Source organism: Euleptes europaea, chromosome 5 (assembly GCF_029931775.1).
Source record: "Euleptes europaea isolate rEulEur1 chromosome 5, rEulEur1.hap1, whole genome shotgun sequence".
NCBI lineage: Eukaryota > Metazoa > Chordata > Lepidosauria > Squamata > Sphaerodactylidae > Euleptes > Euleptes europaea.
Window position 1 is genome coordinate 106,316,525 of NC_079316.1, and position 25,617 is coordinate 106,342,141.

At 44.3% G+C, this 25,617-nt stretch overlaps 1 protein-coding gene across 1 annotated transcript in view; it reads left to right on the plus strand.

Annotated features, from left to right (window-relative positions):
• The window catches only part of LOC130477705 (rap1 GTPase-GDP dissociation stimulator 1-like), a 68,460-nt gene that overhangs the window by 10,578 nt on the left and 32,265 nt on the right, over positions 1-25,617 (plus strand). Inside the window, exons 2-5 of the mRNA XM_056849752.1 lie at positions 16,562-16,684; positions 18,861-18,986; positions 21,239-21,367; positions 23,206-23,331. Coding sequence (XP_056705730.1) covers positions 16,562-16,684; positions 18,861-18,986; positions 21,239-21,367; positions 23,206-23,331 — 504 coding nt within the window. The remainder of the gene's footprint in view (positions 1-16,561; positions 16,685-18,860; positions 18,987-21,238; positions 21,368-23,205; positions 23,332-25,617) is intronic.

Consider the following 25,617-nt stretch of genomic DNA (forward strand, 5'->3'; position numbering starts at 1 on the left):
TAACCACTACACCATGCTGGCTCCCACATCTCTGGAGAGCAACAAAATTCCTCCCTCTTCAGTTCTTGGAAATCCCAGCCCTGATTTAATAGCAACATTTCGTAGCCATAAATGTCAAGCTCTGAGGTAGCAGGGCTAGCGGCTCAAAATATGCATCTTTGGAAGTGTTTACGTATCAATAAATCTTTCTTCGGCTATCCTCATGGAAATAACTCTATTTCTTATTTGAGTCCCGCCTGTATCTCCCTCTGTTGTTCGCACAGTAACGAAATAGATGTTAACCAGATGGGAGAGTTTCAAGGACTCTGAAAGTCGCTGTGCATATGGTGTTATTCTACTGAGCCAGTCTCCAGGGAAATCACAAAGCACCTGGACTTTTAAAAATGATGTTACATTGAATGTCTAATGATGGAGCCAAGGTCCTTTTCGTTCCACACCTCGCCAGGTGTAGAACAACCCCTTTTGAATAAAGAGAGCTCCTTTGCCTCACCTATTCCCCAAATGAAAAATGTAGCTAAACAGTTCTAATAGGATTAAAATACTGTTACGAATATTAGGTAACAAGTAGAACATGCTGAAATGCGCTTCCTTATGCTGGTGACATTAAGAAGCTTTATAGCAGCCAGTTGTGAATGGAGTGTTTAGTTTTTTGGGGGGGGGGAATCTGAGTATAAGAATATAAGAATTGTCTTCCTGGATCAAACCTTAGTTTGTTTGCTCCAGCATTATCTTTCCCACAATGGTGAGGAAAATGACCCTGAGGAGTCCACAGAAATACAAATGTTGATCAGCTGTCGGAGTTGATAGACCGCCATGAATTTGCCTGTGGCTTTTTTAAAGCCCTCTAAAACTAGTGGAGATCACTAGGGGCATGCATTCGGCAAAACCCAAACCCCCAAAATTCCAAAAATACCTTTTCTGTATTTTTCGGGGAAGGGGGGGCTTAATCGGTTTAAAAAATGGTGGCAATTAAAGGGAGCAGAAAAGCGAATCCCGAATAATGCCAAATTTTTGGGCATTATTTGGGGCCATTTTGGCCCCACCACAATTTCCTCCTACCCTCCTCCCCCCTCTTCCCTCCCCTTTACTTACCTGCTGACTGAGTCCTCACTGCGGCCTGCCACCTTTAGTCCACATGGACTTTGGAGGCAGCAGGTATCTGAGCCCCCAGTGTTCAGATCACCACGTCCTGCTGCCTCCGAAATGCCACAGACTTCAGATGCAGCAAGCCATGGCAATCTGAATGCTGGGCCTCCTCTGAAGTCCACATGGACATTGGAGGGGGCAAGCGGAACAGAACTAAACTCTGAGCTCCATAGAGCCTGGCATTCAGAGATGCACCTCATATTTTTCTGGTTCAGGTTGAATAACCCCCTCAAAATTCAATTAAAAAAAAAAGCCAAATCCCTTATATTTGGCTTTTTGAATTTTTCAAAAAAATCTGGATTTATTAAGCCCAAACCTGAAAAATACCAAAAAAAAATTGCACAGCCCCAGTGATCACCCCATCTTGAATTAACTGTGTAGAAAACAAATTGGAGAAAGGATAAATCACAGTCTCACGTCGATAATTTATTTTACTTAATTACATTTCATTTCTTGCAGCTATGGACAGGCGTGAGAGGTATTTGGGGGGGAAACTTTGAAACAAGGAGGTTTGAAAGCTGTGGGTTGATTGCCTCTTGAACCTTCTTCTGTTTCTACTATTCTCCACACCCTGGCTCCACTGCCAATTTTATTACATTTATTTGTTTGCTGCTTTGCTACCAAATGTATTCAGAGCTACTTGAAAAAACATTTCAACAGCAGCCTCTCTCCTTTCACTAGCAAGCAGGCCGCTGCTTTATGTACTAGCGGAACCTTTTGAACAGTCTCCAAAGGAAAACCCACATCAAACTTTTGGCAGTAGTCTATCCCTGCCATAAACACTTGAAGACTTGTAATGCCTGAAATTATTACATGCTATGGGAAATGTATTGGAAATGTATGCTTTTATGCTCAGTCCGCATACTCGCACTTATAAAGATGTTAAGCCCAGGATGTAAGGGTTAGCATCTAGCACAATACCATCTTCTGCACACATATATAATGGCAATAGCCCATGTATAAGGGGTCAAGTATTATTCTTTGGTTCAGATCCACTAGTGTGTGACCACTGGCTAGCAGCCATTATGAATCAGGTGCTAGTGAGATCATCCTTGCAGGCCTGGTACCGCCAGCCGCCTTAACAAGGCCTAACGCTTTGATTTAAGACATCAGGAGTGTCAGGTAGGAATGTTTTGTTTCTCCGTTACAGATCATGTAGCCACCTAAATCCACGCCTCAAAACCACACTGATAGGCCTATGCTAATCCTAATGTGTCCATTATTGGGTCTTTGTGTCTCTACACACTATATGACGTAATTGTAACACCCCTGACCAGAAGTTATAAACGTTGTTGCAATCCTTTGTTCGGGTGTGTAAATTGTCCTGTGCATTTGGGGCAATTCTCACCCGGTGTGTATATTGGGCCTAATAAACAATTGTTTGAACTCTCAACCTCCTACTGTGCTATTGTCATTGGGTATTAATACAATAATGCAGACCATTTCAGTATCTTTAATTTTCCTACCTTCAACACCCACATCACCTCATTCCTTGAGAGTGAAGGCTACTACATAGTGGAGCAGCAACAAACACCCACTTTTCCTTTCACTTAATTGTTTGTGTTTAGCAACATTGAAAAGTTCACGGCAGACAACTTGCCTAGAAAGGGAAAACATAACCATACTTAATAAAAGTTCCCCCCCCCCACCCCGTTCCTTGTCCATCTAGGCACAGAATTCTACTGGTTGTTAACACTTCGTAGGTCCAGCATTCCCGCAGGTCACCAGCAAGAAAGTGAAGTTGTTTTCTTCTTACTTTCATGCAAAATGTGCTTGAACCGAGGCCTTCTGGGCTAGCTTTTTAGAGAGGCATAATGTCACAAGGGCAGGGCAATCTTAGTTTTTAGACAAACTAGGAATTGGATCCAACCAGCTTTTTCACTGGAGGAGGAGGAGGAGGAGGTGGAGGAGGAGGAGAAGAAGAAGAGGAGGAGGAGGAGGAGGAGGAGGTTTTTATATGCTGATTTTCTCTATCACTTAAGGAAGAATCAAACCTGCTTACAATCACCTTCCCCTCCCCACAACAGACAACTTGTGAAGTTGTTGGGGCTGAGAGAGCTCTAAGGGAGCTGTGACTAGCCCAAGGTGACCCAGCTGGCTTCATGTGTAGGAGTGGGGAAACCAAACCAGTTCACCAGATTAACGTCCACCACACATGTGGAGGAGTGGGAAATCAAACCCGGTTCTCCAGATTAGAGTCCACCGCTCCAAACCACCTCTCTTAACCACTACACCATGCTGGAGAGAACAGCAAGCAAATACTGGTAGAAAACAAATTGTAGGAAAGCAGCAAACAAATCAGTATACATAAAAATGTCAGTGGAGCCAGGGTGTGGAGAACCATAGAAATAGAAGAATGTTCAAGAGGCAGTGATCCCACAGCTTTCACCACCCCTTTGTTTCAAAGTCTTTTCCAAATGCCTCTCACGCCTGTCCATAGCTGCAAGATATGAAATGTAATTAAGTAAAATAAATTCTTGGCATAAGACAGTGATTTATCCTTCCCCCAATCTGGCCACCAAACATGCTATGTTGGGGACTGTGGGACCTACCTACATTTGGTAGAAAAACCTACGTGGTATAGTGGTTAAGAGTGGCAGACTGTAATCTGGAGAACGGGGTTTGATTCCCTACTCCTACACATGAAACCAGCTGGGCTAGTCGCAGGTCTCTCCAAACTCTCTTGGCCCCATCTACCTCACAAGGTGCCTATTTTGGGGAGAGGAAGAGGAGGCGATTGTAAGCCGCTTTGGGACTCCTTAACGGTACAGAAAAGCGGGGTATAAAAACCTTCTTCTTCTTCTACCTGGACAAATGTAATGAGAAATAGGGGAGGTAATATGGAGAGGAATCAGGCAAGACTGAGTGAAAAGTTGGCTAGATCCAAGCTTATATCCTGGTTCAGACACTTACCCAGGAGACAATACTCCTCATGTATGAAGCCAGTTAAAATTGAGTCAGACCATTTGTCTGTATGGCTCAGGATGGTCTGTCACCAGCTGTGGCTCTTAGAGGGTTCTTCTCAGCATCAGCTGGATTTGATCCTTTGTCTGAATATTGACACTTCTGCATATAAAGCAAGTGATCTATCCATGCCCATTCCCCATAAATAGAGTTTCTGGGCAATTGCCTGTCTAGGCCAGCGTTGCCATTTTCCCATTGTTGGTGGCAAATTCCCACTGAAGACCCCCCATCCCACTGGTGCTCAATTGAGGAAATGGAGGGGGGGAAATGGAGGGGAAGAACATCAATGTCACATAGACATCACTTCCTGCTGGAACCTGGAAGTTATGTTGGTGATGCTCTAGGAATCTTCCCAAACTCTATGGTTTTTACCATAGAAATTGGAGAAATCCTAGAGCGCCAGTGGTATCACTTGCAGGTTCATGCCAGAAGTGACACCAACATATCACGAACATCCTTTTCCCCTTGCCCCACCCCCCAAAATTCCCCAGGGGTTCCAGGGACGTGCCTAGTGACCGTAATCTGGGCACTGACCAGATCTGATCTGATTAGTTTTATAATTGTGTTGTATACGTTTAGAACATGCAAGAGGTGGAAGAGCAGGTACTTACACCTCTCTTAGAAGTAGGCAATTCATGGAAATGTATAATTTCACTGGGTACATCTTTCTTTCAAGTAAGGCCAACTTTGTAAAGACACAGTGTTATCCTCAATGGCTCAGAGGTAGAACATCTGTTTTGCTCAAAGAAGGTCTGTAGACAATACCGTTTTGCATGCAGAAGGTCCCAGGTTCAATCCCCAGCATCTTCTGTTAAAAACGACTAGGCAGGTAGGTGATGTGAAAGTCCTCTGCCGCTGCTAGTCTGAGTAGGCAATACTGACCTTGATGGACCAATATATGGCAACTTCACAAGCATACATGTATATATTTGCTTTCTGACAGAGTCTCTCAATCTACATCTGGAACATCTCAGATTGGGTAGCAAGGACACTGAAAACGAAGACAAGATTCTCGAAAGTCTCAATGGAGTTCTTCAAGCTCTGGCTGAAGACAGTTAAGTATTACTGATATCTTGTTTCAACAGGCTCTGCCAGAACCCTTACCAGTCCCCTCAAATCCATCCAAATGTGCTTTGCAGTAGCATTTCTTAACAATCTCTATACAATGAGGCTCTTGTTTTCCAAAGGAGTTATTCCCTCCAAATTCTTGGACACATTTCTTTATGCTGTCATAAAGAAAGTCTGATTTGTTTCCCAAAAGACATTATGCCAGCTCTAAACCAGGTGTCTCTAACCCTTTTAGAGACAACTGGTTTAGCCTGGGGCATACCTGGAATTTTGAAGGGTGGTGGTGAGTGCCACCGAGGGTTGCCAACCTCCAGGTACTAGCTGGAGATCTCCTGCTATTACAACTGATCTCCAGCCAATAGAGATCAGTTCACCTGGAGAAAATGGCTGCTTTGGTAATTGGACTCTATGGCATTGAAGTCCCTCCCCTCTCCAAACCCTGCCCTCCTCAGACTTTGCCCCAAAAACCTCCCGCCGGTGGCAAAAAGGGACCTGGCAACCCTAGTGCCACCTCAGAAACAGCTTCCAGAGGAGGCGGAGCCAAACCAGAAATGGCATCTGCAGCAGGTAGAGCCAAACATAATACCTCCCCTTCACCCCATCTGGGAAGAAGGTAAGCCTGAAGGGGGAATGGAACCCCACACTGAGTAAGTAGAGTCTAGGTACTTACTGGTCCTTCATTGGAAAACCCTTCCATTTGAAAGAGGGTGGCCAATAATAAGCCTGTCTTAGAATGGCCCCAACCCACTTTCTAAGAAGTTTGGCAGGTGCCAAGGAAAGTACTGGCAGGCACCAGGGTGCCCAGGGGCTCCACATTGGGAAACCCCACTTGGGAAACCCCACTTGGACTATATGAAGACCTAATGAGGTGCAGTATTATATGAGGTGCCGTGGAACACAGGCAGGACAATGCTGCTGCAGTGGTCTTGTTTGTGGGCTTCCTGGAGGCACCTGGTTGGCCATGGTGTGAACAGACTGCTGGATTTGTTGGGCCTTGGTCTGATCCAGCATGGCCTTTCTTATGTTCTTATGTGTTATAATTCATAAGCAGCTGTCACTACGGTTCCCATGCTGCCCAACTTCCCCGTATCCAGAAGTCATTCCGCTACATGCAACAGCAGCAGAAAAATTTGCAGCATAGTGACATCAAGAAAGGAATAGACTTATAGTAGATTTGATAGGGGGAACCTCGTTCACAACTCCAGTTTTCACTCATAGGTGAGCATTTAATTGGAAAATTTAGTTTGGTTTCAGATCAATCAATCAATCTTTATTAAAAACAGTCATAGACCAGCACAGCACAATTTACCATTAAAACCCTTAGTGTTGTGCTCTACCCACAGGTTAAAACAAATAGTAAAAAAAAAAATGAAAAAAAATGGACTCTTTGCAAACTATATAAAATATATAAACTACCCATTAAAAATATTGACACACCGGTGTTCTCCCCAGCATCTGGCGGATTCTACAGGCCACTGCACAAAACTTAGCCATTCCTACTGTAACCTGTGGATTTTCATCTATAAGGAACATTTATTTTAGTTTGCTCCTGACCTGAATGGCTGGAATGCCAACTAAGCCAGGGGGAGAAAAACTTAGAACGAACCTCTTGGTATAATGGATGGCGTAGTAGGACATGCTCTGTTGTTTCAATTTCCTTTAAAGCACAGGGACGTATCCTATCTGGTTCTTGTAGGTTATCCGGGCTGTGTAACCGTGGTCTTGGTATTTTCTTTCCTGACGTGGCAGGCATCTTCAGAGGAGTAACACTGAAGGACAGTGTCTCTCAGTGTCAAGTGTGTAGGAAGAGTAATATATAGTCAGAAGGGGGTTGGGTTTGAGCTGAGTCATTGTCCTGCAAAGTATTAAAGGTAATGTGCAAATCATTGTCCTGTAAGTATCAAGATAATGTGTTAATGAGGGTGCGGTATGTTAATGTGGAACCATTGTATCCTGAAGTGATTTGTTAACATGTGGAATCCAAGGCTAATCCGCATGGCTATTGTGGACTGTAGTCTTTGTTAGTCTGGAGGTTTTCAGGACAGGAAGCCAAGCCTTATTCATTCTTAAACTCTCTTCTTTTCTGTTAAAGTTGTGCTGATGTTTATGAATTTCAATGGCTTCTCTGTGCAATCTGACAAAATAGTTGGTAGAATTGTCCAGTCTTTCAGTGTCTTGGAATAAGACCCTGTGTCCTGTTTGGGTCAGTCCATGTTCAGCCACTGCTGATTTCTCAGGTTGGCCAAGTCTGCAGTGTCTTTCATGTTCTTTTATCCTTGTTTGTATGCTGTGTTGTGTGGTCCCAATGTAAACTTGTCCACAACTGCAAGGTATACGATATACTCCTGCAGAGGTGAGGGGGTCTCTTTTGTCTTTTGCTGATCGTAGCATCTGTTGTATTTTCTTGGTGGGTTTAAACACTGTTTGTAGGTTATGTTTTTTCAAAAGTTTTTCCATCATATCAGTGACACTGAAAGACTGGACAATTCTACCAACTATACATCTTGGAAATTAGATGGTCATTTGTATCCAGTAAAGATTTTTGAAAAAGTGATTTATTTTTAGAAAACCCTGTTTTCAGGTCCTGTATAAAGACAGAGTTAATCTGGTGATATTGAAACCAGGTCTCCACAACAACCTTCTGAGGTAGTTCAGGCTGAGAAAGAGTGACTGTCCCGAAGTTATCTAGGGCACTTAGATGAGCTGAGATTTGAACCTGGGTCTCCCAGAATCTAGCCCAACCCTCTAACCACTAGACCACACTGACCCTCTGTGATGTGAAAGGAGTTCCATAAAGGTTGAAAGATTGCAAACCTGGAACATAGTAGTTAGGGTTGCCAACCCCCAGGTGGGGCCTGGAGATCTCCCAGAATTACAGCAGATCTCTAGGTGACAGAGATCAGTTCCTTTGGAGAAAGTGGCTGCTGTGGAGAATGGACTCTATTGCATTATAGCCCACTGAGGTCTCTCTCCTCCCCAAACTCTGCCCTTGCCAGACTCCATCCCCAAAATATCCAGGAATTTCCTGGCCTGGAGTTGGCAACCCTAGTGGAAGACGCAAAACAATTCCACTATCCACAGCTCAACTCAACCTCAAATTAACCCCTTTATTGTGCAAACCGATCTGAGAGCACTGCACAGTTAAGCTCTCTTTTCAGATGGAACTTATTCCATGGATGCCCTGCCTTTATTTTTGCATTTGTTCCCTGGAAGACACAACCAAATCCAGCCAGACACCTTGATAGGTGGCTAGTTAGTAGGTAGGCTTAGCTGAAGGGTTCCATTACGTGTTATTAATCACCACTCTGCTAAAGCGTCACTGAGGTGGCAGCGGGTTATTTCCTGTCAGCCCTCACCAGGCGGCTATGGCCAGCTTTCCAGAGGAGGGAGGCCTTGCTGTGGTTTCCATGGGAACAGAACCTGTGCTCTAAGGTTACCAAGTGTGCCAGGAATCACACATGAGCAACATTTGACAACTCGTATGACAGAAAACTCCCCCTCACAGCAGGCCTGACTATTGCCACGTTACTGTGGGGCTGCCAACCTCCAGGTACTGGAGGAGAAAATAGACACCACTGTACTAGTATCAAAGGATAAGAAATTCAGTACAGGAGCGAAGAATACTTATAAGTGCAAACAAATATTTATATGCTACAGTGTCTAATACAATACGCACTTCATAAATATACAAAAAGAACCATTCATACAGTTGTAACACACATACACAAAATCATCTCTAGGATGGTGGTGAATGGAAAAAGTTCAATAAAAGGTGAAGTTTCTCTCAAGATATGCTCAACAGTCTTCTGTATTCATTCCATGCAGGTAAGCAGGTAAGTAGAGGTAATAAATATTAATTCAGGAGGAATAACTTCATGGAGGATACGGCCGTTTCAAATTCTTGACAATTTGAATTCTTTATCAGTCCTTCCTAGTACAATTTATAATAATTTAAAATTCAAGTTGATCATAATACTATGTTATTACAATACAAATACAAGTTCTATAATAAAATATATACAAAAATACAAGCATTTTCCTCTTATATTGCACATCTTGATAATAAATTACAAAGTGCTGGATATAGTTCAATTCCCACGAAGGGTAACATTCACAAGTGTAGCCATGTATGCGATGTGAAACTATCTAAATACCTATCTGCTGCAAGAGGCTTCAAAGTATATACATCTGTGCCGTCTTAGCCACAAAGCCGACCCTTCTTAAAGGCATACTGCACAATAGTTTAAAGGAAGCAAGACAAGTCGTTTTCTAGGTTTAAACCATATGGGGTAACAGTATTCAAAATGTGTATGAAGTATGATTCCTTTTGCCTCAATAGTCTCTCATTGTCTTCCCTGCTGAATCTCTTGGGATTGAGGTGCCAAATCACAAAGAAACGCAAGTCGTTTTCACTATGCCTGAGGCGAAGGAAGTGATCAACAACTGGAGCTGAGGTTATGTGGGATCTAATCCTGGATCTGTGTTCTAATATGCGCGTTTTTATGGCCCTAATGCTAGATCCCACATAAATCTTGCCACAGGGGCAAAGTAAGCAGTAAACACAGAACTTGGTGTTGCAGTTAGTAAAGGACCGTAATTGGAAGGTGAAGTTACAGTCGGTCCTTTTAAACTCCTTTACTTCAAGGGAGAAGTTGCATGCAAGGCATCTGTGGCATTTAAAATGTCCCACGGTAGAATGTGTATTGGTGTGGTTGTAAATGTCAGAATGTACTAACCTGTCTTTAATGGAAGCCGTTTTCCTATACCCAATTTTAGGTGGATTGCTACATCCCGGAATGTCAGCCAATAGATGCCAATGTCTCTTAATGGCTTGAGTGATCAATGGAGATAAATGTGTGTATTGTAATGCGAAGGTTAGAGATGAGTCACTCGGCTCCCTGGGTTTAGATTTGTATAATAGATCTTGTCTTTCCAAATTGTTTGCTCTATTTCTGGCCTTATTAATAATATTAAAAGGGTATCCTCGGTTTGCTAAAGCACCCGTTAAATTGGTTGCTGCTTTTTCATAATCACTTTGGGTGGTGGTGATCCGTTTTGTTCTAATGAATTGTCCATAAGGCAGATTTTGTCTTAAATGCCTGGGGTGGAATGAATTGAAGTGTAGCAAGGCGTTTCTATCTGTCTCCTTCTTAAAAAGAGTGACAGCCAGTTTGTTGTCACTGTTCTTATACACCATGGTGTCTAGAAAGGCTATTTGTTGTGCACTGCATTTTCCAGTACATTTAATCGTAGCACAATTATTCAGCCACAACATAAATTCATCAAAATTAATATCAGAGGAAAGCAGGAAAAAAAGATCATCAATATAACGCCTAAAACCCCATATAAAGTTCTTAAAGGGGTTATCACCATAAATAAATTTGCGTTCAAAATCCGCCATAAATATGTTGGCAATTGTCGGGGCCACCGCAGAGCCCATGGCGATGCCACCCACCTGTAAATATAATTGGTTGTCAAAACGAAAGAAATTGTGTTTGAAAACAATATCCAGGAGGCACAACAAAAACTTAGAAGAAGGAATCGCATCTACTCTGGAGGCGAGTAAATGTTCAATAATTCTACGGGTGTAATTTAAAGGGACATTTGTATACAGTGCAACAACATCCACAGTTGCCAAAATGCAGTCTGTGGGTACATGTATATTCTCAATATAGCGTATAAAATCCCCAGTGTCTTGCAAAAAGGATTCCGTGTCTACTGCGAACTGTCTAAGGTGGAAGTCTAAAAATTGAGCTAAAGGCTCCAAAATGCTTTGCGAAGCGGATACTATTGGGCGTCCAGGAGGAATTTTTCCCGGTTTGTGAATTTTAGGCAAAGTGTATAAAACCGGCATTCTAGGATGTTCATTAAGCAAAAATTCAGCTGTGGAGTTATCAATTTCACCGTTATGTAATGTTTCCTGTAAAACCTTATTTATAAGAGTGGAAATAATGTCTGTAGGGTCCTTAGAGATTTTTTGGTAATACTCTGTTTGGCTTAATTGGCGCATAATTTCTTCAACATAATCCTGTTTGTTCTGTAGGACTATTGCTCCCCCTTTGTCAGCGGGGTGAATAATTATATTCTTATCTGAAGCCAAATTATCAAGGGCATTCTTTTCAATTGTGGTTAGATTATACTGTTTTGGAACCCTTGCATTTTCTAGTTTTTGTACATCTCTAGTGACTGCATTTTGGAAGGCATAGATCATTGGATTTGTGCTGTTGGGATTAAATTTTGATTTGGGTCGGAATGGAGTAGAAGGACCAGAAACAGTTTTAAAGTGATCTTTTAATTTAATTAATCTAAACAGTTTAAATAAGTCAACACGGGTCTGAAAAGAGGAGTATGTGGGGGTGGGAACAAAACCTAAACCGAAATTCAACACTTTCTCTTCCACAGGTGTCAAAATTCTGGAAGACAAATTAACAATCAGGTTATCTTTTTCCTGTACGGTCGCTTGTCGGAAAAATGCATATTTTCGTCCCGGGGTCGAAGCCCATAGCTCCTATTTGAGCTAGAACTGGTCATGGAATCCAGTTCACTAAATCGGTTGTTACCCTGGTATCCCTGCCGTTTGTTAGGTTTGTTACCCCCCATCCTACCATGATTATATCGTCTTTCATTTCTATGTTCCTCAGAGTAGTACCATAAGTAAACCCTTTTAGAGGAATAATCATCCTTATCCCTTTTAAACTTTTTGGCTTTGAAATCCTTAATGTCTTCAGAGTATTTTTTTATTTCTAATTCCAATTTTTCCATCTGGATTTTGAAACTGTCAGGACCCATCTTTGCCTCAGGGGATAGGAATCACCGGTAGGTGATTTTTTCGCTCCAAAGAAGCCTTGGCAACCTACCAATGATTTTTATCCCCTGCGTTTTTTTCTTGCAACATGGGAACTCTTTCATCTCTATGAAGTTTTGCTGTAGTGACTGTTTGTTTCATTAAAGCAGTGGAATTTCGCTGCAAATTCATTGAATTGTTAATGGTGGTCCCTTTAAATGCCTTGGGGTCGGCAAGCTGAAGAAGATATTCGAAACGCGTCCTTGCGTCGGACCCAGCCACGGATCTTTTCTCCACCTGTTTCTTCGTGATTTATGAGGAATTTGTTTTCCTATGTAATATAAGCCCTTAGGCTGTATTGAATTTTCAATTTCTCTTTGTATATTAGCCCTTACAGGCTACATTTAATTTGTTGCAATTTAGCCCTATGAGGCATATAGTGTGAAGTTAACACTTATGTATGCTTTTTGTTTTTGGACTCTCTGGTGATATAAATACTATTGTTATGTTTACAAATTCAGTTTTGATTTATTAATTTCTAGATTGTATTTGAGCCACATTCTGCTACTCTATATAGCCTCCAGGTGGTGGCTGGGGATCTCCTGCTATTACAACTGATCTCCAGTTGATAAAGATCAGTTCCCCTGGAGAAAATGGCCACTTTGGCAACTGGACTCTGCAGTGTTAAGTCCCTTCCCTCTCCAAACCCCGCCCTCCTCAGGTTCTGCCCCCAAAATCTCCAGGCATTCCCCAACCCAGAGCTGGCAACCCTAAGTAAGGGTCTTTGCTGTCCCTGTGGCTGAGGACTAGGATTGACAGGTGGGACCTCAGCAGGGTATAATGCTACAGAGTCCACCCTCCAAAGCAGCAGTTTTCTCCAGGGGAATTGGTCTCTGTAGTCTGGAGATCAGTTGTAATTCTGGGGGGTTTCCAGACCCAACTTGGAGGTCGGCAATGGCAACCCTAGTTGTAGCAAAATTACACACAAGTGCCCCGCTCATAGTGCTGAGTGAATGGAAACTTTTTAAGGTGAGTTCCTCCGATGTATTTCTCACTGTGAGTCTGGTCACACACCCATGACTGGCATGTGTCAGGTGTATCACATATGCCGTTAGATTTGATGAGATAGCAGGAATGCCATTGCAACAGGATGCAACCTACCACAAATTGCTAATAGCGAAGGCATGCACGTATGTGGGAAGTGCCATCAAGTCAAAGACAATCAATGGCGACCCAGTAGGGTTTTCAAGGCAAGAGACATTCAGATAGGGTTGCCAACCTCCAGGTACTGAAGGAGAAAAAAGACACCTCTGTACTATTATCAGGAGGATGAGAAAACCAGTACAGGAGCAATGCTTCTAACAATGCCAATATATTATAGCTACATATACACTTTACAGTATGTGGTAATGAAACCACCAACAACACATACATTCAGTACAACAGTACCAGGAGTGGAAGGAACTCAGCATTTTACCCCTCTGAGGAAGTATTATGCACTATTCTGGAAAAGGTTATTCTTTGAAACCTGGTATGGATGTTGATATAGGATTGCATGCATTGCATCTTTTGAAGAACTGATGAAGAACTGAGCCTTTGTGCTCCGAAACGATCGTATTCTCCTTGACTGTTCATCTTGCAGCATCTGTTTTGAGAAAAGACTAAGATAGTTATTTCAAAGGACTTATTTGATACTTACCTGATGGAATTCAAATGAGCTGTGGAAATTTTGTACATCCACTGTTGTACTGAATGTATGTGTTGTTGTTGGTTTCATTACCACATACTGTAAAGTGTATATGTAGCTATAATATATTGGCATTGTTAGCAGCATTGCTCCTGTACTGGTTTTCTCAACCTCCAGGTACTAGCTGGAGATATCCTGCTATTACAACTGATTTCCAGCTGACAGAGATCACCTGGAGAAAATGGCCGCTATGGCAATTGGACTCTATGGCATTGAAGTCCCTCCCCTCCCCAAACCCTGCCCTCCTCAGGCTCCACCAGAAAAACCTCTCTCCGATGGAAAAGAGGGACCTGGCAACCCTACATTGAGGTGGTTTGCCATTGCCTACCTCTGCGTAGCAATCCTGGATTTCCATGGTGGTCTCCCATCCAAGTACTAATAACCAAGGCCGACTCTGCTTACTTTCTGAGATTGGAAGAAATCAGGCTAGCCTGGGCCATCCAGGTCAGGCTAGCAAAGACATACCTTTCAGAAATCCCAATCTACCTAGGGCCAAACCTACTGTTCAGATGTCTGTTCCTGCTAAACCATTATCCCTGTTTGGTCTTCACATCATGGTGCAAATCCAGCCCACCCCTAACAGCCACACTAGCGTCAAGTTCACAGGGCCCTGCCGTTTAGAGAGCCAGTGTGGTATAGAAGTTAGAGTGTCAGACCAGGATCTGGGGGACCTAGGTTTGAATCCCCGTTCTGCCATGGAAGCTTGCTGGGTGAACTTGGGCCAATCACGCCCCACTCAGCCTAAGCTACCTCACAAGGTTGGTTGTTGTTTTTTACAATACTTTTTATTTTTCAAACAAATAAAACAAAACATACAAACATGATAATATGCAAACATATACACCAAATTCTTACATTATAATGGAACTTACTTTATAACTTCTATTCTATTATACGTTGATTTAATATTATATTTGCAAATCTTAAATTCTTAAATTCTATTATTTTTATTAGTTAACAGCTATACGCTCAAAAAGATTCTTAAGTGTAAGGATGTGTCACTGGCAACCAAGATCAAGTTAATTCATGCCATCATATTCTCTGTTACTATGTATGGGTGTGAAAGCTGTACAATGAAGAACGCTTTAGGAAGAAAGTTGTTTCCTTTGAAACAGGGGTGGGGAACCTCAGGCCTGGGGGCCATATGCGGCCCCCGAGGACATTTTTTGTGGCCCTCGGGAGCTCCGGGGCCCTGCTGCAGAGGTGGGGGCGCAGGGCGGCACTCCCAGAGGGTGTTCCTGGCGCCACGGCTTACAGCGGCGCTGCAGCGCCCTTTGGACCTCCTCTCGCCGACTGTCGGCTGTTGAGCAGCGAGAGGGAGGGGGAAAGAGGCTGGTGGCTCCCGGTGGCAGAGCATATGCAGGAGCCGATCGGGCTTCGGGGGGCCCTTTTGTGGACTGGGGAGGAGAGGGCATGGAGACTGGGGCCCAGTCGCGCGGGGCTCTGTGCGCCGCCGTGTGTGTGTATGTGTGTGTGTGTGGGCAGGGGAGGCTGGGGCCCGGTCACGCAGGGCCAGTGTGTGTGTGTGTGTGTGTGTGTGTGTGTGTGTTGGGGAAGACTTTTCTCTCTTTTCTCCCTCTTTTTCTGTCTCTTTCTTTGTCTCCCTCCGTCCTTTTCTTTGTCTCCCTCCGTCCTTTTCTTTCTTTCTCCCTCTCTCTCAATTTCTTTCTCCCTTTCTCTGCCTCCCTCCCTTTTCCTCTTTCTCTGTTTTCCTTCCTCCCTTGCTGATCGACTGTGGGCTGCGCCCCCCTGGCACCTCATTTGCTCGGGCCCACTGCTGGCTGCCCTTCTGCCTGGGAGGGGGGAGTGGGGGCACCCTGCAGGCCTTCTCTATGTGGCCTCCCCTGGGGTTGCCAACCTCCAGGTGGTGGCTGGAGACCTGGCAACCCTAGCCTCTTCCCCGCCCCACCGGGAGATCTACACCTGGTATGGCCCCTGAATGATGTCATAAATGTGCAAATGGCCCTTGGCAGGAAAAAGGTTCCCCACCCCTGCTTTGAAAAGTGTTGGAGGAGTGTTACGGATACCATGGACTGCCCAAAAAAAACAAAAAAACAAATCAGTGGGTTATAGATCAAATCAAGCCTGAACTGACCCTGGAAGCTAAAATGACTAAACTGAGGCTGTTGTACTTTGGGCACATTATGAGAAGACAAGAGTCACTGGGAAAGACAATCATGCTAGGAAAAGTTGAGGGCAGCAGGAGAAGAGGAAGACCCAACAAGAGATGGTCTGACTCAATCAAGGAAGCCACAGCCCTCAATTTGCAAGACCTGAGCAAGGCTGCTAAAGATAGGACGTCTTGGAGGACATTGATTCAAAGGGTCACCATGAGTCGGAAGCAACTTGACGGCACTTAACACACACACACACGTATACTCAAAAAATACTTTCCATTTTTTGTAAACATCAGAGGTTGATCTGTGATTCACTAAAGACATTAACTTAGCCATGGTTGCAGATTCTGCTACTTTATTTGTCCATTCCGTTACATCTGGGTAATCTTTTGCATTCTACTTTCTTGCAGATTCCGCTTTTGCCACTGTCACCATATACTTAAATAATTCACTATATATTTTTGGCTTACTATCTGGCAAAATACTTAACAAGATGCTTTTAGTATCTAACTCAAAACTTAATTTTCAATATTCTTTGCATTTCATCAGATATGTTTCCAATATTTCCTTCCTTTTTTACAAGGCTTACCTCACAGGGTTGTTGTTGTGAAGATTCAGTGGTGGAGAGGAGAAGGATGCCGGCTGCTTTGGGCCCCCCTTGGGGAGAAAGGCAGGGTATAAATAAACAAATACGCAAGTAAATAGATAAATCATCCATGTTCTTTCTCGTTGCAGAACACAGAACCTCCACCCTCCTTGCAGATGGGGAGATTTTGCCAGCTTTCAGCAGACTTTTGCATAGCACTCCAGTTTGCGCAGCGAAGGCAGCCCAGGTGCTTGCAGAGATAGCTAAAAACGGTATGTCACCTGTCCTTTTTTTAAAAAAAACAGAAAACCAATTATTCAGGAGCCCTATAATAAGGTAATCTGTTTCATTATCAGCGCAACTGTGAAGCTTACAGACCTGTTTGCTCTTCCTCGGTGATGAAAGGCTGCTATTAAAAAGGAACCCATCTATTCCCTTTAAAGAAAATTAAATCTAGTTATTTGCAGCAGGCTTTGGAGGTCTGGATCGGTTCCGAGTGGATGCTGCTGCAGTCGTCTTGTTTGTGGGCTTCCTAGAGGCACCTGGTTGGCCACTGTGCGAACAGACTGCTGGACTTGATGGGCCTTGGTCTGATCCAGCAGGACCTTTCTTATGTTCTTATGAAATTCCCCTCCCCAAAAGCATGATCATGTTTCATGTCCCTTTCCTAAATGGGTGAATTCCTTCCACTGAAAAGTGTTGTCTTTGAGATGACGCGAACATCTGTTGACGTTGATCCGGTTATACGGGGTTACCGCACTTGTATTCCCAGCGATGTATTAAGAGTTTGAAAATGTTATAAAAAATACTGTTCACACTTTCTATGTATTCCCACCAATGTATTAAGAGTTTGAAAACGTTATAAAAAATACTGTTCACACTTTGTTTGGCCCCTTTAGCTGTGAAGACGTCTTCCAACCATTTATAAGCCGTGGTATCCAAAAAACCTTTTAAAGCGATGTTTTTTACAACATTTTCAAACTCTTAATACATCGCTGGGAATACAAAGTGCGGTAACCCCCATAGTGTGGTTGCCTCCTCTAGTATCACAGGTGATGTTGTGGTTGCTTCCTCTAGTATCAGAGGAGCATGCCTATTATATTAGGTGCTGTGAAACACAGGTAGGATTATGCTGCTGCAGTGGTCTTGTTTGTGGGCTTCCTGGAGGCACCTGGTTGGCCACTGTGTGAACAGACTGCTGGACTTGATGGGCCTGGGTCTGATCAAGCAGGGCCTTTTCTTATGTTTTTATGAGTGAAATGTTCCAAAAATGTTTCATTTTCCCCTTGACATGTCACCAAACAATTTTATTTTACAATCGGTATAAGCAAGAACAAGCTTTGCAAAAGCTGAGCCTCTATTTTTTAAAATGTTTTTATTTTTCAAACAAGTAAAATAAAACATAAAACATACGCATCATATTCTTACATTGTGCTGGAACTTACTTTACAGCTTCTATTCTAATATAGCTTCTTTGAATTATGATATTCACGTATCTGACAATACACTTCTTATATAAAGTCTTACATTCTATTAATTTTTATTAGTTAATAGCTATATAGTTAAGAAATACTTTCCATTTTTCATAAAAATCAGTTTGGTCTATTATTCACTAAAGACTAACTTAGCCATGGTTGTATCTTCTGTCCATTTAGTTACATCTGGGTAGAAGAAGAATTGGTTTTTTATATGCCGTGGTGTAGTGGTTAAGAGCAGTGGTTTGGAGCGGTGGAGTCTGATCTGGAGAACCAGGTTTGATTCCCCACTCCTCCACGTGAGCGGCGGAGGCTAATCTGGTGAACTGGATTTGTTTCCCCACTCCTACACATGAAGCCAGCTGGGTGACCTTAGGCAAGTCACACTCTCTCAGCCTCACCACCTCACAGGGTGTCTGTTGTGGGGAGAGGAAGGTGCTTGTAAGCCGATTTGTGGTAGAGAAAGTCAGCATATAAAAACCAACTCTTCTTCTTCTTCTCTACCACTTATGGGAGAATCAAACCGGCTTACAATCACCTTCCCTTCCCCTCCCCTCAACAGACACCCTGTGAGGTAGGTGAGGCTGAGAGAGCTGTGACTAGCCCAAGGTCACTCAGCTGGCTTAATGTGGAGGAGTGGAGAAACCAACCCAGTTCATCAGATTAGCATCCGCTGCTCATGTGGAGGGGTGGGGAAGCAAACACAGTTCTCCAGATTAGAGTCCACCACTCCAAACCACCACTCTTAACCACTTAACCACTATGGTAAAATAAAGTGTTTGGGGGTTTATTGTGATCATAGTCTAAGATTGCCAAATGAATGCACTAAATTTTTTTGAACACCTGCCCAAGTTCTAGTGGTTTTACTTTGGACAGACCCCTGAGAGCTACAGATCCTTGGAATTTTAAAATGCTAGGCGATTATATCAGAATGACAGAATGAGTATTCTCTCTCTCTCTTCTGCCTGTGAAGAGGAAATGAAGACCCCCTGTATCAATGCCGGTTTGATTCCCATCTTGGTACCCCTTCTGGACAGCACCGACCCAGAGATGCTGCTCCATGTCGGCAGGGCCATCGGTCGCATTTGCTACGATAACAGTAAGTAGCCACCATGATCTGTTGACTGCAAAAGTCAAAGGGAAAAGCAGGCAGGCGCGGAAACGGCTGGTGCTCTGAAATTAGTTTGGAAGCTTCGCAAAAAAAATTCGCTGATCTAGCAGACATGTTCTTGGGATTCAACGTATGGATCCCTAGAAGCTTCTATTGTCATGTCTTTCTTTTCTTTCTTTTCTTGCCCTGTTTTGGTTGAACGTGTGAGGCGGTTAAGGGGAGACATAGTAGAGGTCTCTAAAATTATGCATGGTATGGAGACAGTGGACAGGGAGACGTTTTTCTCCCTCTCTCATAATACTAGAAGGGGGGGGTCATCTGCTGAAGCTGGAGCGTGAGAGATTCAAAACAGATAAAAAGAAGTATTTCTTCATACAACACATAGTTAAATGGTGGAACTCCCTGGCCCAGGATATGGTGATGGATGCCAACTTGAAAGGCTTTAAGGGGGGAGTGGACATGTTCATGGAGGAGAGGGCTATCCATGGCTACTAGTCAAAATGGATACTAGTTATGATGCATACCTATTATCTCCAGGATCAGAGGAGCATGCCTGTTATATTAGGTGATGGGGAACACAGGCAGGATAATGCTGCTGCAGTCGTCTTGCTTGTGGGCTTCTAAGAGGCACCTGGTTGGCCACTGGGTGAACAGAATGCTGGACTTGATGGACCTGGCCTGATGCAGCATCACCTTCCTTATGTTCTTATGACCCTTTCCGGTGCTAGCCAACCGGATGGTATGTTCAATCGTTGAAGGTAGTTGAAGACAATAGAAAAAGGGAAAGATCCAACATGAGATGGATTAATTCAATAAGGGAACCCACGGCCTTCAGTATGCAAGGCCCACAAAATCTCCAGGTATTTCCCAACCCGGAGCTGGCAACCATTCTGGTGGGGTTTTCAAGGCAAGAGACATTCAGAGGTGGTTTGCCATTGCCTGCCTCCATGTCACAACCCTGGTATTCCTTGGAGGATCCCCATCCAAATACTTGCCAGGGTCAACACTGCTAAGCTTCTGAGATACGACAAGATCAGTCTAGCCTGGGCTACCCAATTCAGGGCTCAGACATTTTGGAGGTCATTAATTCACAGGGCCACCGTAAGTCAGATGCGACTTGATGACACATAACGCCTATGTTTAATCAATTCCTAAGATCAATTAATGCCAGACAACCTCCCTGCTTTTTAAAACAATCTTAATGCCACGGCCGAATGGCCCAGGCTAGCCCGGCCTCATGAGATCTTGAAAGCTAAACAGGATAGGCCCTGGTTAGTACTTGGATGGGAGACCACTAAGGAAGTCCAGGGTCTCTATGTAGAGGCAGACAATGGCAAACCACCTCCAGGGTCTCTGGAGGCAGACAATGGCAAACCACCTCTGTTTGTCTCTTGCCTTGAAAACCATACGGCTAGGGTTGCCAGGTCCCTTTTCACCACCGGCAGGAGTTTTTTGGGGCAGAGCCTGAGGAGGGAAGGATTTGGGGACAGGAGGGACTTCAATGCCATAGAGTCCAATTGCCAAAGCGGCCATTTTCTCCAGGAGGACTGATCTCTATCGGCTGGAGATCAGTTGGAAGAACAGGAGATCTCCAGCTAGGACCTGGAGGCTGGCAACCCTACCTAAGGCGGGGGTGTTAAACATAAAGTCCATGGGCTGGATCTGGCCCCTTGAGAGCTCTTATCCTGCCCGCGAGGCAGCTGAGGCAGCCCCCCCTCCCAGTCCCGATCTGGGCTGGTGAGGCATTGCCCTGCCTGACCAGGTGACATTTATGTCAAATCTGGTCCTAGTACCAAATGAGTTCAACACCTCTGCCTTTCGGGGTCATCATAAGTCAGGTGCAACTTGATGGCATTTTCAGTCGCCACTGCCAGGGCTTCTCCCATCTGGGTCCCACCTGTTGTCCTGGTTCCAGTTCCTGCTACTGTGCAAAAGCAAGCAGAGTTCTGCTTGCTCCAGAAGGGATTCTGGCTAAAACAGCATCTGGAAAACATGGGCGAAACACACGGGGAGAGTGAGGTGGAAAAAAAATCATGCATCATCAAAAGGAAGCCCCAAAGCAATTGGTGGGGGTGACCACAGGGAAACGTCCCTGCATAAAAGGCCTTACTCTAGACTAAGCCTGCCAAGCAGAGAAATATTGCATAAGACTGCTCTGTGACAGTCGATACTGTCACGGACTGCTGGAAGTTCTGACGGATTATTCCTGGATCCTCATTCCTGCATTTACCTTTTTCTAGATGACCTTCAAGAACAACTGGTGGCCGCAGGAGTGATCACATCCCTGGTCAGAATATTGTCAAACTATCCGGAGAATGAAGCCCTGGTCCGTGTCAACCTGCTGGCCTTATCCAACCTTGCAGACCTAGGTGGATACAAGACTGCCTTGCATAGTGACCTATAGGGCCACTCCTATAGGGCAGTAGTCCCTCTACCCCACATCACATACACACACACACACACACACACACACACACACATACACACACACATGGGGAGAGAGAGAGAGGCAGACAATGAGAGAGAGAGAGAGAGAGAGAGAGAGAGAGAGAGAGAGAGAGAGAGAGAGAGAGAGAGAGAGAGAGAGAGGCCTGTTTTTCCCGCATTTTCGAATTCAAGATAACAGGTCTCCGAAAATGTGGGCAAATTGTAAGGAAACGCAGGGGGAGAGCGAGACGACCGGCATGCATAATCAATACAAAGACCTGAAGTCATCGGAGGGGTGACAGCGAGGGAAACAGCCATGCATAAAAGACCGTTCAGGTACAAGAAACAGTCTACCCTTCTCTCCTGCCCAATGCAACACATTCTACGATGCCTGGCTTTTCTACTAGACACATTTATTTATTTCATTTATTTAGATCTTGCCTTTTGCCCTAATGTGGACCCATTCTCCTCCATTTTATCCTCACAGCAACCCTGCGAGGTAGGTTAGGCTGTGAGAGTGTGACTGACCCGAGGTCACCCAGATCCTAGTCCAACACTCTAATCACTGCACTACACCAAAAGCGCTTTCACACATGCCAAATAATGCACTTTCGTTCCACTTTCAATGCAGTTTAACATTTTTGCTGTTTCACACAGTAAAATCCAGCTGCAAAGTGCATTGAAAGTGGATTGAAAGCACATTTTTTGGCACGTGTGCAAGCGCCCCGGCTCTCTCAAACACCTGTTGCAAAATCTCCAAGATTTAAATTTCCCTGTAGTTGGGACAACAGCAACCAGTCTTTCATATGATGGTGGAACAGGATGTAAAAGCAAGTACATTGCAACGAACCTGAAGGGGAAGGCAGCGCAAAAGTTAAATCTCATGTCAAAATTCCCCACTGATCTTCTGCCTCTTTGGAAACCTATGCAGACAGACCCCTCTTGACCCCCGCCCGCCCCCAGCTTCAATGGCAGGGTTACCTTTCCCCTTCTCCTGGGTCATTTATGCAGGGGAAGTGTGTTTGGTTGGCTGCACAGTTTTTTGTTCCAAATTCTCAAATTTTCATATGCATGAGGGCTTCTCCCCCTCCCAAAAAAATTCCAGGAGTACCTTGTGATTAATTAGGTGAATCACGGAGCTTCTGAGCCCCTCCCCCTGAAAACGCAGCCTTGTTGCACTTTACTTGGAGGGGGCGGGTCAGCTCTTAAAGGGACTGTGTGTGCTTTTGCTGGGTATTCCTCCCCACCTTTCTTCAACAGCTCCCTGCCGGGAGCTGCCTTCCAACCTTTGCAGCCTTCTTCAGTGGCTTCCTGCACATTTCATGAGTTTTCACTCCCTCTTTTGTGCTTTGCTTTGAGGGAAGGGTTTGGATGGGAAGGACAGACATATGGGAGGGAGAAGCCAAAATGGGCGTGGGGAGAGAAACCCCAAGTTAGGGCTAAGCATGCAAATGGCAGGGATTTGCCTCGCTCTTGCTTCGAAACAGAATTTAAATTCATTTTAAAACAGGATCCTAGAACTGTGGGGAAGAACGAGACCAGAGCAAAGTCACTGATGAAGGTTGGTAAAATCATGAATAATGCGAAGGAAGCCTCGAAGAAGTCCTGCAGGGATTGCGAGCCAAATACCCCTGCATAAATGGTCCTGGCGTAGGATTTTCTTACCAAGTCGGAGGTCACAGCAGAATAAAGAACACTTTCAGGAGACCATCGAGGCAAACCGGATGGGGGTTTACTTCCTAAACGTGTGGTAATTCATCCAGATCCCATTTGTGTGCAGACTCAGCTAAAGAGGCCCTTAGCAAGACCAAGGTTGCCGAACAACTCGTCCATCAGCTGCGGCAGGTGAACCATCATGAGAAGGTCGAGATCATCCTGGAGGTCCTCCAGACCCTAGCAGAGAATGGTAAGAGCCTTGCTCATTACATGGGGTAGCCGATGGTGGCTTAAGGAACAAAGAGAAAGTAATTAAAAATCTATTCCCTAAATGCACACTTCAAGCACACTCTTTTAGACCTCCAACGCTTGAGGAAGGAGAACTACTGTTGTGTCCTTTGGAACTAGGGTTGCCAACCTGCAGGTACTAGATGGACATCTCCTGCTATTACAACTGATCTCCAGATGATAGAGATTAGTTCATCTGGAGAAAATGGCCACTTTGGCTCTATGGCGTTGAAGTCCCTCCCCTCCCCAAACCCCATCCTCCTCAGGCTCTGCCCCAAAAACCTCCCACCAGTGGCAAAGAGGGACCTAGCAACCCTATTTGCAGTGTCAGTTCCTGGCATTGACCAACCAGATTAAACCCAGATTAACAGCCCTGACCTGGATGCCCCAGGCTGGTCTGATCTTAGAACAATAGAATCATAAAGGTGGAAGGGACCACCAGGGTCATCTAGTACAACCCCCTGCACAATCAGGAAATTCAAAACTACCTCCCCCCCACACCCCCAGTGACCCCTACTCCATGCCCAGTAGATGGGGGGAAATCCTCCAGGATCCCTGGCCAATCTGGCCTGGAGGAAAATTGCTTCCTGACCCAAAAGGGCGATCAGCATTACCCTGGGCATGTAAGGAAGGGCCACGAGAGCCAAACCTGTAGACAAGGTCCAAGCAATGTGCATAATAAGCTGAGCCTTGAGAGAGAACGAAATCACCACTCCAAATTTTATGCTCACAATAACATTAGTTTTTAGAGGTGCTTCACAAACTGTATCATGAAAGCATGATGCAGGGAGCAGGAACCAATCAGGATTTTCCCCAAGGCAACTACTTCTATCACCCAAGTGCTTTAAAAAAACAACTTGAAGCATAGACACTGCATATTTAGCATGTGGAATGTGACTAAATGCAGGGAACCTAAGGGCTGAGCCGAGAGCTAAACATTCTGTAAAATATATATTGATATATTTATTAGGTGTACACAATAAATAGATTTTGCCACTTGTTGATGTTACAACACATCCGGAAACATAAAAATTATTGCACCGGATACTTGCGTGATCAAATTACCATGTTGAAAGACCTGTGATTGGTGTTATTAATTCACATCTAGCCACACAGGATATAAGGTTTGCAAATTTCAGATAAAATACCTTGTAAAGTGCATTTCCAGATGTGTTGTTGAATAATGTTGGAAAATGTTGAATAATGTTGAAAAATACAGATGTGTTTTGTATAATTTGACCACTGAGGAAGGCCACAGAGGCCAAAACACATGTGGTCAGTTGGTCATTTATATTTTACATATCACCAACAGTGTTGATTATTTTTGTAACGGTTTATACTTGTGGTGTTATATGTAGCCTGCAGTCCCGGCCCAGTGTTTTTATCCATTATATTGTATACACCTAATAAATATATAAATATATTTTCTAAAGAATTTTTAGTTCTCAGCTCAACCCTTAGGTTCCCTGTACTTTTTCGGTTACGTTTGTTTTTCCGACCTTTTTTTGTTGTCTGTGTGACTACGTGCTCCAAAAATGTAACTAGCAAAACAGCAATGACAGCAAAGTCATGACACATGAACAAATATTTGGGAAATTCTACTTTTATAAAATAACACAGTGTTTTGCACACAGCTATTAGAAAGGAACACGTGAAACCCACTGAATCAGACCCTTGGTCCATCAAGTTCAGTATTGTCTACTCAGACTGCCAGCGGCTCTCCAGGGTCTCAGGCAGAAGTCTTTCACACCATGACGCTTTTAAACAGAGATGCTGGGGATTGAAATGGGAACCTTTTGCGTGCCAAGCAGATGCTCTGCCACTGAGCCACGGCCACCGCAAAAGGCACAGGCCATCCAAAGGACAGTCACGTGATTTTTTGCCTCACAGGTTCACAAAATGTTAGTTGCACCCATTATATTTTAAATCCCCAAAGCCTTTGGCCTGCTATCTTGAGCCACCTGCAAGTGGACCATGAAACCTAGGGTTGCCATATGCCCTTTAGAGATGGGCAATTGCCCACCAATTGAGGAGCCTACCCGCCGCCCCTCAGCTGGCCAGCGGGCAGAAGCAGGCCAGCTGAAGAGGGGGCATCCCCACATGTGCATGCGGCTGCGCACGGCAAAATAACATCCCTCCTGGGTTTACCTCGGAAATGACGGGGACGCTCTAGCACTTCCCTTTAAAAAATACCTATGAAAACCATAGAGTTTTGGGAGGAATGTGCTAGAGTGTCCCTGACGCTTCC